This window comes from Poecile atricapillus, chromosome 14, assembly GCF_030490865.1.
Source record: "Poecile atricapillus isolate bPoeAtr1 chromosome 14, bPoeAtr1.hap1, whole genome shotgun sequence".
Taxonomy (NCBI): Eukaryota; Metazoa; Chordata; class Aves; order Passeriformes; family Paridae; genus Poecile; species Poecile atricapillus.
The window spans coordinates 12,195,331-12,209,338 of record NC_081262.1 but is presented as its reverse complement, the minus strand read 5'-3'; the positions used below and the strand labels follow the sequence as shown (position 1 = coordinate 12,209,338).

At 50.7% G+C, this 14,008-nt stretch overlaps 1 protein-coding gene across 3 annotated transcripts in view; it reads left to right on the top strand.

The window, feature by feature from the left end:
- Positions 1–1,417, top strand: part of MAD1L1 (mitotic arrest deficient 1 like 1) — a 346,214-nt gene extending 344,797 nt beyond the window's left edge. For all 3 annotated transcript variants that reach the window (XM_058849980.1, XM_058849981.1, XM_058849982.1), the window contains one exon: positions 352–1,417. In XM_058849980.1, the coding sequence (XP_058705963.1) occupies positions 352–510 (159 nt within the window). In that variant the 3' untranslated portion in view covers positions 511–1,417. The remainder of the gene's footprint in view (positions 1–351) is intronic.
- Positions 1,418–14,008: the final 12,591 nt, after the last annotated feature.

Below are 14,008 nucleotides of genomic sequence, written 5' to 3'. Positions count from 1 at the left end.
GATAAGTGTTTTCATGGAGAGAAAACCCCTGTGCAGAGCTCCTGCCACCCTGGGTGGTGTTGGTGACAGTGACCCTGATGTGGCCACCTCTGTTCCATGCTGGCAGCACAGACTCTTTCCAGGATGGTCAAACCCTCATCTCCCCAGTGCCACATTTGTCACCAGGGAAGTCTCACAGGGGTCCTGCATGGGGACACTGGAATGCAGGACTCAGGAATGTCATGTGCCAAACAGATGGCATGTCCCTGCTGACAGGCACCAGAGGAGGCCTCAGGGTGACACTGCTCCTGTGTCACAGCAGGGGAATTAAAACCCTCTGGTATTAATGGGCTTGTTCTTCTTTCCCCTTAGGCCTCCAGCTCCTCCGGTGGGAAAATGCAGCTTCTGGAAACGGAGTTCTCACGAACCATCCGGGAGCTCATCGAGCTGCACCTGCTGCGCCAGGACAGCATCCCAGCCTTCCTCAGCGCCCTCACCCTCGACCTCTTCAGCCGCCAGACCATGGCTTAGTGTCCCACTGCCAGCTGCCAGCCAGGGTTTGGCCCTCCTGGGCAGGACACTTGAGGTAGCGAGGAAAAATTCTCTTGTCCACCACCCTTAATTTGTGGTATTGGGTTGCTTCTGTTTTGCATTTCTTCCCCCTTCTTTCATGCTGAGTCAGAAATCCCACCAATTCCTCTGAAAGGCATAATTTTCCTCCTGTGGGAGGGCAAGTCTAGCTCCATCTCAGGACTCTCCTGTGCCAGGATCCAATCCCTGCCTTTGAGCTGGGCCACGTGTTCATCACTGCTCAGATTCTCAGGATCTGTCTGGGAATACTGTGGGAGCTGCTGGTTTGAGGAGCCCCAGAAAGACCATTCACAGCTTTTCCCAAAAGGATTCCCTAAATCTAGGACCTAACAAAGAGACAAACCTACATGAGGGTGGTGCTTCCTGCTGCATGGTTGTCCTCTTCTAATGGGAGCCAAGGGCCTGATCCCTGAGGACAGAGACCCAGGGAAAGTCTCTTGCTCTTGCAAACATCTCATCACTCAGAAAGGTTGAAATTACTTTTAAGATATCAGTGACCTGAGTCTGCCATCACTCAGCAGACAAGCACAAGCATAAATGGCCATTTGAAGCCCCCATATCTGTGTTGACCCTTCTGTGGCTCAGTCACTGCCATTCTTTTGGTTCCTCACCAAGACTTCAGGGCTCTTGGTTATCTCAGGACTGTTGGAAGTGGAAAGGAGCAGTTTGGGCTGTGTTCAATGCTGGTGGCTTTAGCCTGCTGCCTGCCACCAGCCTGTGGGTATCTGTTCTTGGAGGTCTCCTTCCTCCTCCCCTCCAGGGGGGGTGGAGCATCCCCAGAAATCTGACATTTTGTGTTATAATGGATGTAGCTTTTCTGTCATAACAATAAAGTGTCACTTCCCAAACTGGGTGTATGACTCTTACTTGGGATGCACTCTGTTCCCTTCTGTGCTCTCCCACATGTCGAGGATGAGCACATCAGTGGTCTGGTGTGCTTTGCACAGGGAGGACATCATTATCTCTGTTTTTTCAGGCAAGTCTCATTCATAGAGTTAAGGAATCATCAATGGTTTGGGTTGGAAGGGACCTTAGAGATCACCTAGTCCCAACCTGCTCTACCTTAAACAAAATCAGTTTGCTATAAACTTCTGTGTATATTGATTTCCCCCTGCTTTCAGCAGGAACACACTCCCTGGGCTTGGAGGAAAGGTAGCAGTGAGCAGGCTAGAAAGTTAGCTGAGATACTTGCACTGACTGCAGGGCTGGCCAGGCTTGCAGGAGTCACTTGGAGACCTGTTGAAACATCTACAGGCATGGAAAATATCTGCTGTTGACCCCCACCTGCTGTTGATCAGAGGTGGAGGGACAAGCATGAGGTCCGGGGAGGCTGCAGCCCCCATCTCTCTGCAGGGAAGCGCAATAGCAAAAGTTTGTCATTTTCTCTTCTGCTTGAAGAAGTCCCGGTGGAAGATGAATTGCTGGGCATGCTGTGCCAGGGGAAGGCTGCCTGATTCATATGCACGGCGTGGCACGGAGAGTCGCCTTCCCCAGTCATGGGGAAAATGAATCATGACGTCAGCCGCATTCAGCTCCGCCGCAAACACAATAGCAGATCCTGGCTGCCGCGGAAAATTTTTCTCCTGGCTCCTTGCAGGAGAAATGAAGTAATTAATAAGTTTACAATAAACCCTCTATCTTAGCAAAACACAGGTGAGGCGAGAAGCGATGCTGGAAAGCGACAAGGGAAAACACGTTCTGCCTGTTGGAAAGTTGCCTCCCAAGAGTGAAAGGATAATAAGTTGGGAGAGAACACACAGTAGGCTTCCGAGATGCCTCCGGTGGGGAGGAGACATGAATTACTGCTCTGCTCCCTGTTCTCCCAGCAAGACTGATTTGTTCAACTAACTTTAATACAGCAGCATGGCTGGGAGAGGTGTGTGGTGAGGATGGGTGCTTGGCTGGATGTGCTGGTGTGGTGCAGCAGCTGTCCACGGCTTGGGAGCTGCTGGGTGACTGTCCTGCTTTGGCCAACAGCATCCCTGCCCTGCTCATGGCATTATGCTGCTGCACAGTGAGGGCACAGGGCTCATATGAAATGGGGACTTCTCTAAGGCTCACACATGGAAGTCTGGGAGTTGTTCATGTGGAGGTGTGACCATTGCAAAGCCACCTGGGCCACCTGTGGGCCATGGAGGAGTTGAGACTCCCCGGTTTCTAGTTCCAGCACTGAATTCAGGATGAAGCCACAAACCTACAGCTATATCTGATACCACTGCAGCTCCTGTCTCTGCCACTGTCATTATCCTGCTCGTCTGGGCCATGAGGGAGCTGCAAGGAGTAACTGTGACACTGAATTTTGCAGTGATTGCTCCTTCCTTTATGAGCCACATGGGCTCAGCAGCCCATCAAAGGCACTGCCACCGTGTTCACCACCCCCTGCCTCCCCCTCCGTGAGTGCAGCCCCCTGAGGCAGTGCAAAGGGGTCACAGTTGCCACCACCCCAGGTGGTGAGGGCACAAGTCCCATCCAGGTTTGGCTCAATCACTTGCAAAGCTCCAGCCCTGTTTGTGGAAAACCCTTTAAGAAAATCTTGGGAGCTGGATTTGCAGCTGGTTGGAGGGGAGAGTCAGGAGCGCTCACAAGTGTGCGTGTGCTCGCTGGGTTTCCGTGCACACTAGCTGGGTTTATGTGCTGGAGGCTGTAAAATATGATTTATTGGTGCATGGCTGCAGTTTGTGTGTGTGTGTGTGTGTGTGTGTGAGAGAGCACCATCTTGTTTGCAGTGCTGCCCGAAGCTTCCTTTTGCTCCAAGTGCTCGTGAGTCCCTGCTCTGACACAAATCAGCCCTGTCCATCTGTGTGCATCCACAAACACCAAACGGGCACAGAGCTGTTGGGTACTGCCATACAGTCGAGAAAGCAGCAGAGCTCTGGGCTAAGGCAGGTTTGGCCAGGTTTGTGCCTCTCCTAAGGGCACATCCCTGCACCTGGAGCCTTTTGCTCCTGATTTGTGTCTCCTTGTTGTTCACCTTGTCCTGGAAGTGTGTGATCCCTGAGAAGAAACCAGGCAAGCCTTTTTGGGATGAGCCATGGGAAGTCTGGAGTTTGTAGATGTTAGTTTTGGATCTTCTCCATGTAACATTATAGGAGCAAGGGAAGGAGAAGGGGGAAGAGCATTGGAGACATGATGGAGGTGGTTACCCAGAGAGTGAAGGGCAGGAGCAGAGCAGGGGATGGGTGGAAGAAACCGGGCATGGATGGAAGGAGAAGCCACCTCCATTTCTGAACAGCTGCAGTTCCAGCCTTGCTGTCAGTTCTCCACTGCTCCCCTCTGCTCACTCCAAACAAACACTGAGCCACACCTGCCCTTCTCATTTCCCAGCCCAGCAGTGGGCTCAGAGGCTGCTGAGAGTGATGTGAGTTGGGCTGATGGGCGGACGTGTCAAAATAAACCCCAGGGTGGGACAAGCAAGAGCTTCTTCAGACATCACTGAGCTGATGCCAGACCACGTTGGGCTCTGCTGCTCAGGGTGGGAGAGGGCACAGCCAGGGCAGGATTAGTTCTGTTGGAGCTTTTAGCTGTTCAGAGATGTTGGGAAAACAATGGTAGTGTGTGATGCCAGGTGACTGTAGCTAAGGACAGGAGCTGGGGAGGACAGAGCAGCCTCTCTGTGCTGGTGTGAATCACATTCCTGCTGCCTGCTGTGACAGCAGATTCAGATTTAATAGCAGCATTGCTTAAAACTTGCATGATATTTAAAAGCTACAAAATGCACCCACTCTGATCAGGGGAGGGATATTAAATAAATAAATAAATAAATAAATAAATAAATAAAAAATCAGCAAAGCTTTTTCACAAAGTCTTTTTTAAATATTAAAATCCCAACCTTCCCAACAGGAAAGCTTTTTTCAGGCTAAGAGGAAAGACTGAACGGCATCTGATGATATCGCATTGACACAAGTGTCTAGAAAAATGGGGTAGGAATGTATGATCTGTTCTGAAAAAGGAACCATACCTAATAGGAAATATGCTGATGCTACTTTTAATTTCATGACTCAGGTTTGCTGCAAAATTGATGGAAATCTGTGTTGGAGCTTGGTTACATTAAAACAGTTCTTGGCTGCCTGGAGGTTTTCCAGTTCTTGTATCTCTTTGGGGGGATTATTTTTGTAAAGTCTTTTAGTACTCTGGGGGTTTGCAGATGTTATTTGAAAGGACAGGGGAACGATCTTCTATCCACAACAAAGAGGAGATTTTTGCTCCAGAAAGATCACTGGCCAAAGCCCAGCCCTGGACAGGCCATCCCAGCGGCCCTTCCTGTTCCACCCACGGTGTCTGGGTCTCCAGCCTTCCTTCTGTGTGTGTTTTCCCTCAGAGCAAGTACAAGGAGCAAAACAGAAGAAAAATACACTTTAAGGAAAATGCTGCCATGTAATTTAAGGAGCACAAAGGCAGCTTCTTGCTGCTGGAGGTCTCAGAAGCAGCCCATGTCTTTGGTCTCCACCCAAACCACATTCCTCCACCAAAGCACATTCCCTTGGGCTGTGTCAGTCTTCTTCTGCTTCCCCAACATGGGATCAGGCCTCTACCAACCCCTTCATCTTCCCTGTGCTGTTTCCTGGCCCAGGCTCCAGTGCTGATGAGTTTATTAGTGTTGCTAATTTTACCTGATGCTGCTTCCTTCTCTTCATGACAAGTTATATTTTTTTGAACTCTCCAGCTGATTGATTGAGCTCTCTTTAATATTCCCTGTTTCACTTTGAATTCTCTTTGTTGACTGTTGCTTGTTGTGATTCTGTTGTTTTTTTTTTGCTTAATCCTCCCACTGTCTCTTTTTCCTTCCTGGTCCTTTTAATGCTTCTTCAGCCTGGAGCAAAGCCAGAGACCATCGGGAGGTCATTGAAACACAGACGGCCGTAGGATTTAAATAAGGACTGGATAATTTTATGACCATTAACAAGGCTCACTGCTATGCAAGCCAAAGTAATAAGGGCAATCATATCTCATGGTTCAGGGAGCAAGCTGATTGCCTGCAGGGACTGAGAAGGTAATTCTGCATCCCTGACTCCCCCCAAAATATGATACAGTTCACAAGATGCACCAGGCAGGTCGAAGGGCTTGGCTAGAGGGTGAGAGCATTTCCCTTATCATCTCTGTTGTCATACTCCATTGATGTGATCAGAAACTTCTGGTGTCAGCATGGTGGGAAATATTCTCCAGGCAGGTGAAAGGCTCTGAAGTTTGGCAGATGAACCTTTTCTCTTAAGGAGCATCTGCTGGGTGACATTTGTGCTGTATGAGGGCAGATACTTCACTTTGCTGGTAGTGACTGGGTCATCTGCCACGCTGCTCCATAACCACTGCCAAGGAGGGGCCTTCCTAAAAGAAACACAGAGTGTGGATGTCACTTGGGTCCTTCCTTTTGGAGGTGCCTCCCACTGACTGTGCACATCCCTGTACTCAATGGGGGGATGGCAAATCACACTGTCCCTCCTTCACCCTTCTCACGGCGCAGCTCTCCTGGCTCCTCCGTGTCCCTGTGACTTTCCTCAGCTCGTTTTGGGCTGTCCCAGCTCCTCTGTGTCCCTGTGCCTTTCCTCAGCTCATTCTGGGCTCTCTCAGCTCCTCCATGTCCCCTCTGCACCCCAAGTGCTCAGGGAAGATGGAAATCTCACCTGCAGGGTGCTCAGCTCTGGCAGATAAGGTGGTTTTAGAGGTTACTTTGAAACTCCAACCTCAAGCATGTTCCTGATCCATGCAGAGACCCCAGGACACCACCAGGATGCCTCCAGCCTGGCTGCACCTCCTCTTCCTCTTCTGTCCTTACCAGAAGGAGGCTCATGGGACTGGAACAGGTTTGTTCCCAAGGTAAGGAAAGCACCAAGCACCCCAAAAGCCACAGCCTCTCCACACACACCCTGTTTATATCACCGCTGTTTCCTGGCTTCACAGTTAACTCAGGACAGTCCCCAGGTCCTGTAACCAGTGTTAAATGTAATGAATGATCTTGTCCTCCTTGTTTGTCTCCTCTTTAGTGTAACACTGTAATTAGCTTAATTACCAACAGATTCTTTTTTTTTTTTTTGTAACTTAAAATGGAAATTAAATTTTGCACCAGGTTTTACAGGCTGTTAACGGGAATCGAATAATCAAGCCTGACTCCAAGTCCTTGAAAATGAGTATTAAAAAAGGTCTGAATTTGCATATTCATGTTTTTAATAGGGTTCAGAAGGTATATTTGCAACTGATGAAAAGGATTAATTAAGCTTAATTTGCATAGGAAGAACAGTTTAACCCCTTGCATCCTAACAAGGCATAGACTGACAATTTGAATTCCATGGTTTGATGCTGGAGGGATACACAGGCTGAGAGCAGTGCCCTGCAAAGCACCTTCCTTCCACTCCAGGAGGACAGAAGTAGGAGAATACAGGATCTCAGCACCATCCTGGCACAGCTGGTCCCCCTGTGCCCACAGACACCTCCAGGTTTGGTCTCCATCTCTCTGCCATGGTGGTTTGTGACCTGGGTCTCTGAGATAAACATGCTGCTCCTCCTGCTGTGAGCTGGGCTGGGCAGCTCTGACAGAGATTAAAGAAATCATTCCAGTGCAGCCAGCTCTGTCCCCTGAGCCCCTGTTCACAGCAGCCTGTAGCCAGCACAGGGAGGGAGCACCATGGCTGGTAGGGGCACCAAAACCTTTAACTCCTGATCTCATCTCCAATTTCCTTTTTTATCAGCAGGACTGATCCCAGTCAGGGTTAAAGGCTCTGTGGGAAAGTCAGACCAGGGTGAGACTTGGTGAGTCCTGTCCTGCTCCTGGCCACCAGCCTGTGACTGGTCAGCTGGTGACAGCATCCCAAAAGTCTGGGACTTGTGCAGCTTCAGAGGAAGGGTCACAGAGCTGCCTGCACCCTGTTGGCACCTCTGGCATGGAGAAATCAGCAGGGTCCTGCACAGCTCTATCCAGCTGTGATGTAAGAAAAACATCAGCCATGTCCATGGTGGGGGGGTTGGAACTAGATGATACCTGAGGTTCCTTACACCCCAAACCTTTCTATGATTCTATATAACACTCCCAAATCAATCTCCTCTCAGACTGGAAAGCAGAGCGGGAACGTTACGCTTCCCAGGGCCCTACAAAGAACAGAGCACAGCTTTGAGTCAGTGCCTGAATATTGCTATAAAGTGGCAAAAAATAAATAAATCAGGCATTCATTTTGCTTCAGCAGGTGGTGTGCTGTGTTCCCCTTGTAACGCTTTGGTGGCATGTGTTGCTAATTATTTTTGGGGTGGAATTTGCTGTGCACAGCGCACGGGGTTCATTAGACAGAGATGGCTTTGAAGTGGCGTTCGGAATTAATGCTGCCATATGTAAATGTTTCTCGTGCCACGGAAAAGCTGGCTATAAATGATGCATGAGGTCCAGTGAGAGAGATGCTTGCTTTGTTTACACACACCCATTGGGCCTCGTTATGGCAGGAGCAGGCAGGGAGGATCGGCAGAGCCTTCACACACCGTGTAGCTGCTGCCCGCCTGTACGTGAGCGTTCCACAGGAGTTAACAAGGCGTCTTAGCACACCACAGCCCAAATTTCCTCCTGTCAGAAGGGTGTTTAAGCAACCCATCAAGGCTGCTGCTGTCTCTGTGCTCAGTGCTTTCCCCAGGTCCCCCAGATGATGAGGAGGGCACGTCCTGTGCTGTAAATCATCGAGGTCCTGACCTGAAAGCCTCCCTCAAGCAAAACCTGCCTCGGGGCAGAGGAATTTAGGGGTAATACTGGAAAGAGGAGTCCCTACTCACCTCCTCCTGCTCTCACCTGGCTCATCCTCTCAGCACAGGGTGAGAGCTGTGCTTACAGCAGAGTTGGGGAACCTTTCATTTAAGAGGAAGAAAGCACAAAGCCCACGAGCACAGCCAAGAGAGCAGGAAGCAGTGCCTGGGGCAAATAGACAGAGGAATGTAAGATCCCTCAACCCCTATCTCCACCAAAGGCTTTTGATGATGACCCTTCTGCTGCTGGATGTGTACCAGAAAAGCCAAGTTCAGCCCTGTGTCCTGGGGGGATGTATTTTATCCCAAGAAATACTTTCAGAGATGAATTCTTGTGCATCTCTTCTATAAAGCAGGACCCTTCTTGGATCACCCAACAGCAAGGCGGAAAAATAGCTCCCTAACATCTTTCAGGAGTTTGTCTCTGCTGCTGGGATTGGGATTGGGCAGGTCATGGGTGAACCATTGCTTTCTTCTGGTTGCTGTCAGAGCGAGCTGGAGACCTTGCACATGTCTATGGAGACATCCCTCTGGCAGGGGTGTGGGACACCTGGAGCAGGGTCTCTGACAGACCTGTGCCCCAGAAGGTCACTTGTAAGGGGCAGCTGAGCATCTGTGCAGCTGTGTTTCCCTGGGGTGATGAGGCCAGTGTTGTAGTGGGTGTCTAAGCTGATCAGGCCAGAAACCATCACAGAGTGGGTGGCAAAACCAGTGGCTGATTGTTTTGAGTGAGTTACTGTACCTGGGGCACAATGTGGAGCCTTTGGAAGTACCTGACATGGAATGGCTTTGTTGTTCACCCATTCTGGGATTGAACATGCATCAGGCTGAATGGCTTCATCCTGACAAGCACTTCCTCTTCTTGGTGCTTCCCTTTAGGACTGACCAGACCTCTGGCCATCCCCAGACACCTGGGGCAGTGTGTGTGGGGCAGCTGTTTGGGCACTTCTCTGCTCCTCCAGTGCTGCTGCCAAGAAAAGAGGCTGGAAATCACCAAGGTGCAAGTGTGTCATGATTTCCCTGCTGAGTTTATGGAATCGCTTGCTCATTAAACACAAAAGGAACTGTTTGCTTTTTAAGTAAAACAAATTTAAAATATTTTCCTCTTCATTGTTGTCTGAAAGGCTGCCTGGTTCCCTCAGCCTCTGTGCTTGCCAAGGCCACTGGGCTGCACAGGTGGGGCCTCTCTGAGTCCCAGTGTCCCACTCCATCCACCCACAGATAAGGGCCCTGCAGATCCCATATCCCTGCTCATGTGGACATGAGTACAGGGGCAGTTCCTGGGCAGGGGACACCAAGTGCTGGAACTCTTGGAAGCCTGGCCCCCATGCATGGCACACTCCCCAGACTGCCCTCCAGACAAACTCCCTGTCACAGGTCTGGTCTGGACAAACTCAAGGTGAAGAAGGAAGCAGCTGAGCACAAAGCTGCGACCAAGTGCTGAGAGGATTTTGTATTTTCCTACTTCCAACTGTTTATTTACCAACATGCTGGAGAGCAGCGATCACTTCCTCATGCCTTATTGAGAAGCTCAGCTGTGAAATAACTAAATGAACCATCCCTTTTTATTAGCCTCTGGACTGAGCAGAGGAGCAATCAGTTAATGGCTGACCAGTTTTTGAAGATGCTGAGCACATTACAAGTGCTAAGTATTATTATTTTTCCCTGCAATGCTTTATTTTTCCCTCTGAATACTCAGTTTGAATAACCCTTTCAATTACATTACCTGGTTTCATGTATTCTGCTCAGATTAAACACAGTGCCACTTACAGTTCACCCACCTCAGTGGCTTCTAGGTCTCTACAAGTCTCATCCTAACCTTTGCCTCTCAAGCTTGGGTAGAAACAGCCTTTGTTCTGGGTCCAGAGTCTGCCCCAGCTCTGCTTTGATTCCTTTAACTTGAATGCATCCACATCACTTTCTTGCAGCCTCCGGTTTCTTGCTCTTGGATTCTGTTTTTCTTTGTTAGTAGGGGAACATCTTGCATCGTTTACCTTTCCTTCCAGCCAAATTAGCTCCCTGGATAAGCTGTCTCCTTCATTTGCTAGCATCTTGTGATGTTTTGGTTTATTCTTCTTTGAGAGGGCTTTGTGCTGTCCTTCCAACCCATCTCTCCCAGCAGACCTGGGATCTCCACCCGTGAACGTCCGTGGATTTGCAGAAAAGTGGGACTGGCTCAGACTTCACACCAGTGGGTGAATCCATCTCCTGGCAGCTTCAGAGCATGGATGGACCAGTCCTTCACAGCTACAGGTGGGCTCTTCTGTGTGTGCTGTTCTCCCAAGCCACCCTGGGGCAGGGACTTCTCAGTCACCTCAGCCAGAGGAGCCTCACAACTGCATCCAAAAGTGTTTCACCATCTCAGGTGGTTTCTGGAGCTCCCAGCTCTGCTCCAGCACCTCTATCTCTGCTTCTCCACTCCTGACAGCTGTGCTGGGATGTGTCTGGTCTTCAGGACCCAAGTGTGAGATGGTGGGAGATCAGAGGCCAGCCCACCCCTCATCTCACTGTCCTCCCTGGCTGCGAGCTCTGCCAGGGAAATACATTTGGAGTGGCCACACCAGGCACCTGCCCTCCCCAGCCTCTGCTGCCAGCCTCCTGGCATGTCATACCCAGAGCCCTGGTGTCTGCATCTGTCTTTTAGGAGCTGTGATCACCCTGCAAGGCTGGAGGCAGCTGTGGAGCAGCTCAGGGCTTGTCAGCTGTCAGCTCACGAAGGGTTTGTCATTCTTGGGACTGATGTGCTTCTGCCTGGGATTTCCTAGGCAGAGATGTGTGTGTGTGTGCAACCTCTGTGGTGGGTGGGAGTGTTGGTACAGCCTGAATGATCTGAGGATATAACTGAGATAAGGTTTTTATGGAGAGGTAACAAATTGCAGCACCTGAGATGGCTGGGGAAAAACCCCCAAGCACAACTGATTTTGTGCACACACAGCCTAAGCTGAGCTGGACACATCAGGGATGTTTCAGCTGGATGGTGGCAGATGCTTTGTGCCCATGACCACTTTTCCAGGGGGTTGTTGGCTCTGCCAGCCCCTTGGAGCTACTCCCAAGAGCTGCTCTGCTGCCACTCTTCCAATCTTACTGCAAAACAAATCCCAGGTGGGGCAGGAGGGCACTTTTGGGACAAGCAGACTTTAAGCTCCAGCTTCAGGGAATGGAAACCTTTGTGTCCTAACTCCAAATGTGGTGGAACAAGATTAATTAATTTAGCTGCATTGCATGAAGAGTGCCAGTGTTTACTTGTGAGACCACAGAGGAGCTTTCACAGTACCCAGAGAGGCCTCCTGCATCTGGATGGGCTGGGAGCTCTTGATTGCAAGCCCAAGGAGAGCTCTGCTGCGTAAAAGCAATGCTGAGAGGAACAGATTTAAGAGGCCCCCAACAGAGACAAGCTGCAACACACAAACTGAGGCATTCCATCACATTTCTGCAGATCAGGTCAAGCCAGCCAGGGGCTTCTGCAAGGATGGAGGAGTCTGTCAAGGCTGGATGCTGTGGTGGGATGAGCCGGACTGGAGGGCTGCTAGGACAGCAAGTGAGGTGGGAGGAAATGTGGATGTTGTGTGTGGGGCTGATTGCTTCCTTTCACAGCTGAGAACACTGATGTTTTCAGTGTTTATGACAGACCCAGAGCAGAGCCCAGGAGATGAGCAAGACAATGCAGGGGACAACACTCACAGATCTTAATGGATGAGACAGACCAGGAGAGAAGAGCTCATTAGAAAAGGGCACTGCACGGTGAGGGGAGGACAGGATGTAAGCCGTGTGAAAGCTGATAAAAGACAGAAATGGAAATCTTTTCGTCCCAAAGAAAGCAAGGATGGAGTACATTAATGAGCTCTTTAATGGCAAGGCAAGTAAAGGTGAGCAGCAAATGGCTATTGCCAGACAGCTGAGCTGAGTGTGAAAAAACAGATGTTGGGATGTGAGAAGCGATTGGGCTCATACAGGAACAACAGCACAACCCTGTGATTAACGTTCCCACTGAATTATTGAAAAGGCACACACACAAACTTGGAGACTTGGCAGGCTCCTCTGGCTACTCTGCAGGGACAGGGAGGTTGCAGAGGGATGGATACAGGTATGTTCACATCCAATTTGGACCAAAAGGGCAGCAAAACTAAAGTAAAAACTGGCATCCTGCTTGGTTACTCCCCACATGATGAAAATCCACATCCCTCTGTCTTCTCATCCCTTGCACAGAGGAAACTGAGTCCAGAAAACTGGCTTCACTCTGGGTCAGATGGTCTCCCTCCATTAAGTTCTGGGTGAGGGGGAAGGGAGGAATGAGAAAACTCTCAAGGCAGCATTTGTATAATCTCTACCACCCTTTTGGTGGTGCTGGTGAGCTGGCTGAGAGGGGTAAAACAGAAGCTGTGACACAGAGGAGATATGAAAAATTGGAGCCTGAGTAAATGCAGGTGAAGCCAAAGTCACTGCTCCAAGCCAAGGAGCTGGGTTGGTTTCTCCAGCAGCACTGGCCATGCCCACCAGCACCTTCACCACCTTCAGTGCCTTGGGCACTGCCGCCATCAGGGGTTGGAGGTGAAGGAAATGAAACACGCTATTTGCCTCTCTCTGGAGAACAATTTAATTTCAGAACACTTTCCCAGAAAAACTGACCCAGGGCCAGTGGTGGAAAGCCTGTAGTGAGGGGAAAAGGGAGAGAGGAGCTGGAGGAGAGGCTGGGGCACCTCTGGAGTGCACACCTGCCTGGCCATGGCAGTGTTACAGCCGTGCTACAAGACCTGTTCACACACCCTACGCATTTAAGGCAGGATCAGTGCTTTTCCCAAATAAACCCTGAAACCCATCCCCTCCCCTGTCCTCGGCTCTGTCCCCATCCTGGGTCCATGTGCATCCATGTGCTTACAGCTCCAAGCTGTCCCCAAAGGGTGACACTGTCCCCAAAGGGCACTGCAGAGGGCAGGGACACGATGCACACTGAAGAGGAGCTGACGCCAAGGTGAACAGGTCCCAAAACGTGCAGCTGGGTGCTGTTGCTGGGCCTCCCCCTGACGAGCACTCACAGATGCAAATAAATTCTGACTTGGGCTCCCAAATTCCTGCTCTGCTGGCTGTGCTAAAAATAGCCCAACGCAGCACGAGCTGGCTTCAATCAGCCTCATCGATCTGCGCTCCTGGGTCCGGTCCAGCCGCAGCGCATCCTCCGCTGCCTCCCCGGACCCCTCCTCACTCTTGTGCTGTGGGAACACCTCCACCGCACTGTCCTCCACCCCTGCTGACCCCCTGCCCCTGCAGAGGTGATTTATTGCTCCAGGGCCTGTCAGGCAGCGGGGGGTGTCGAGGCTCCCGCTTTCTGCAGAGCCGCATCCAACACCGCGATGAGTTTGGGGCTCTGGGAGACAGAGCTCTTGGTTCAGGGAAAGACTGACCTCAAAACTGGGCAGAGGGGAGCATTTGGAGGGGAGTTGGCTGAGGATTGAGGGAACATGCAGGAGCTGGCTGGGCTGCTGGAGCCCAGGGCTCTGCTCTGCCTCTCTGGGCATCACCCAGGTGCTGATGCATGGGCTGATCCATAAGCATCAATGGGCCTGGCAGAGGGATGGCTCCCTGGCAGCCCTAGGAAAGATGCCAGCAGCAAGGAAGCACTGCAGGTCACTGGCTTGATCTGAGCTGAGCCAATGAAGTCTGGCTGTTGTCTTTTCAGGGTGGTGCATGGGAGCACCTTCCCTCCTTAGGGTCTCCGTGCAGCCTCACA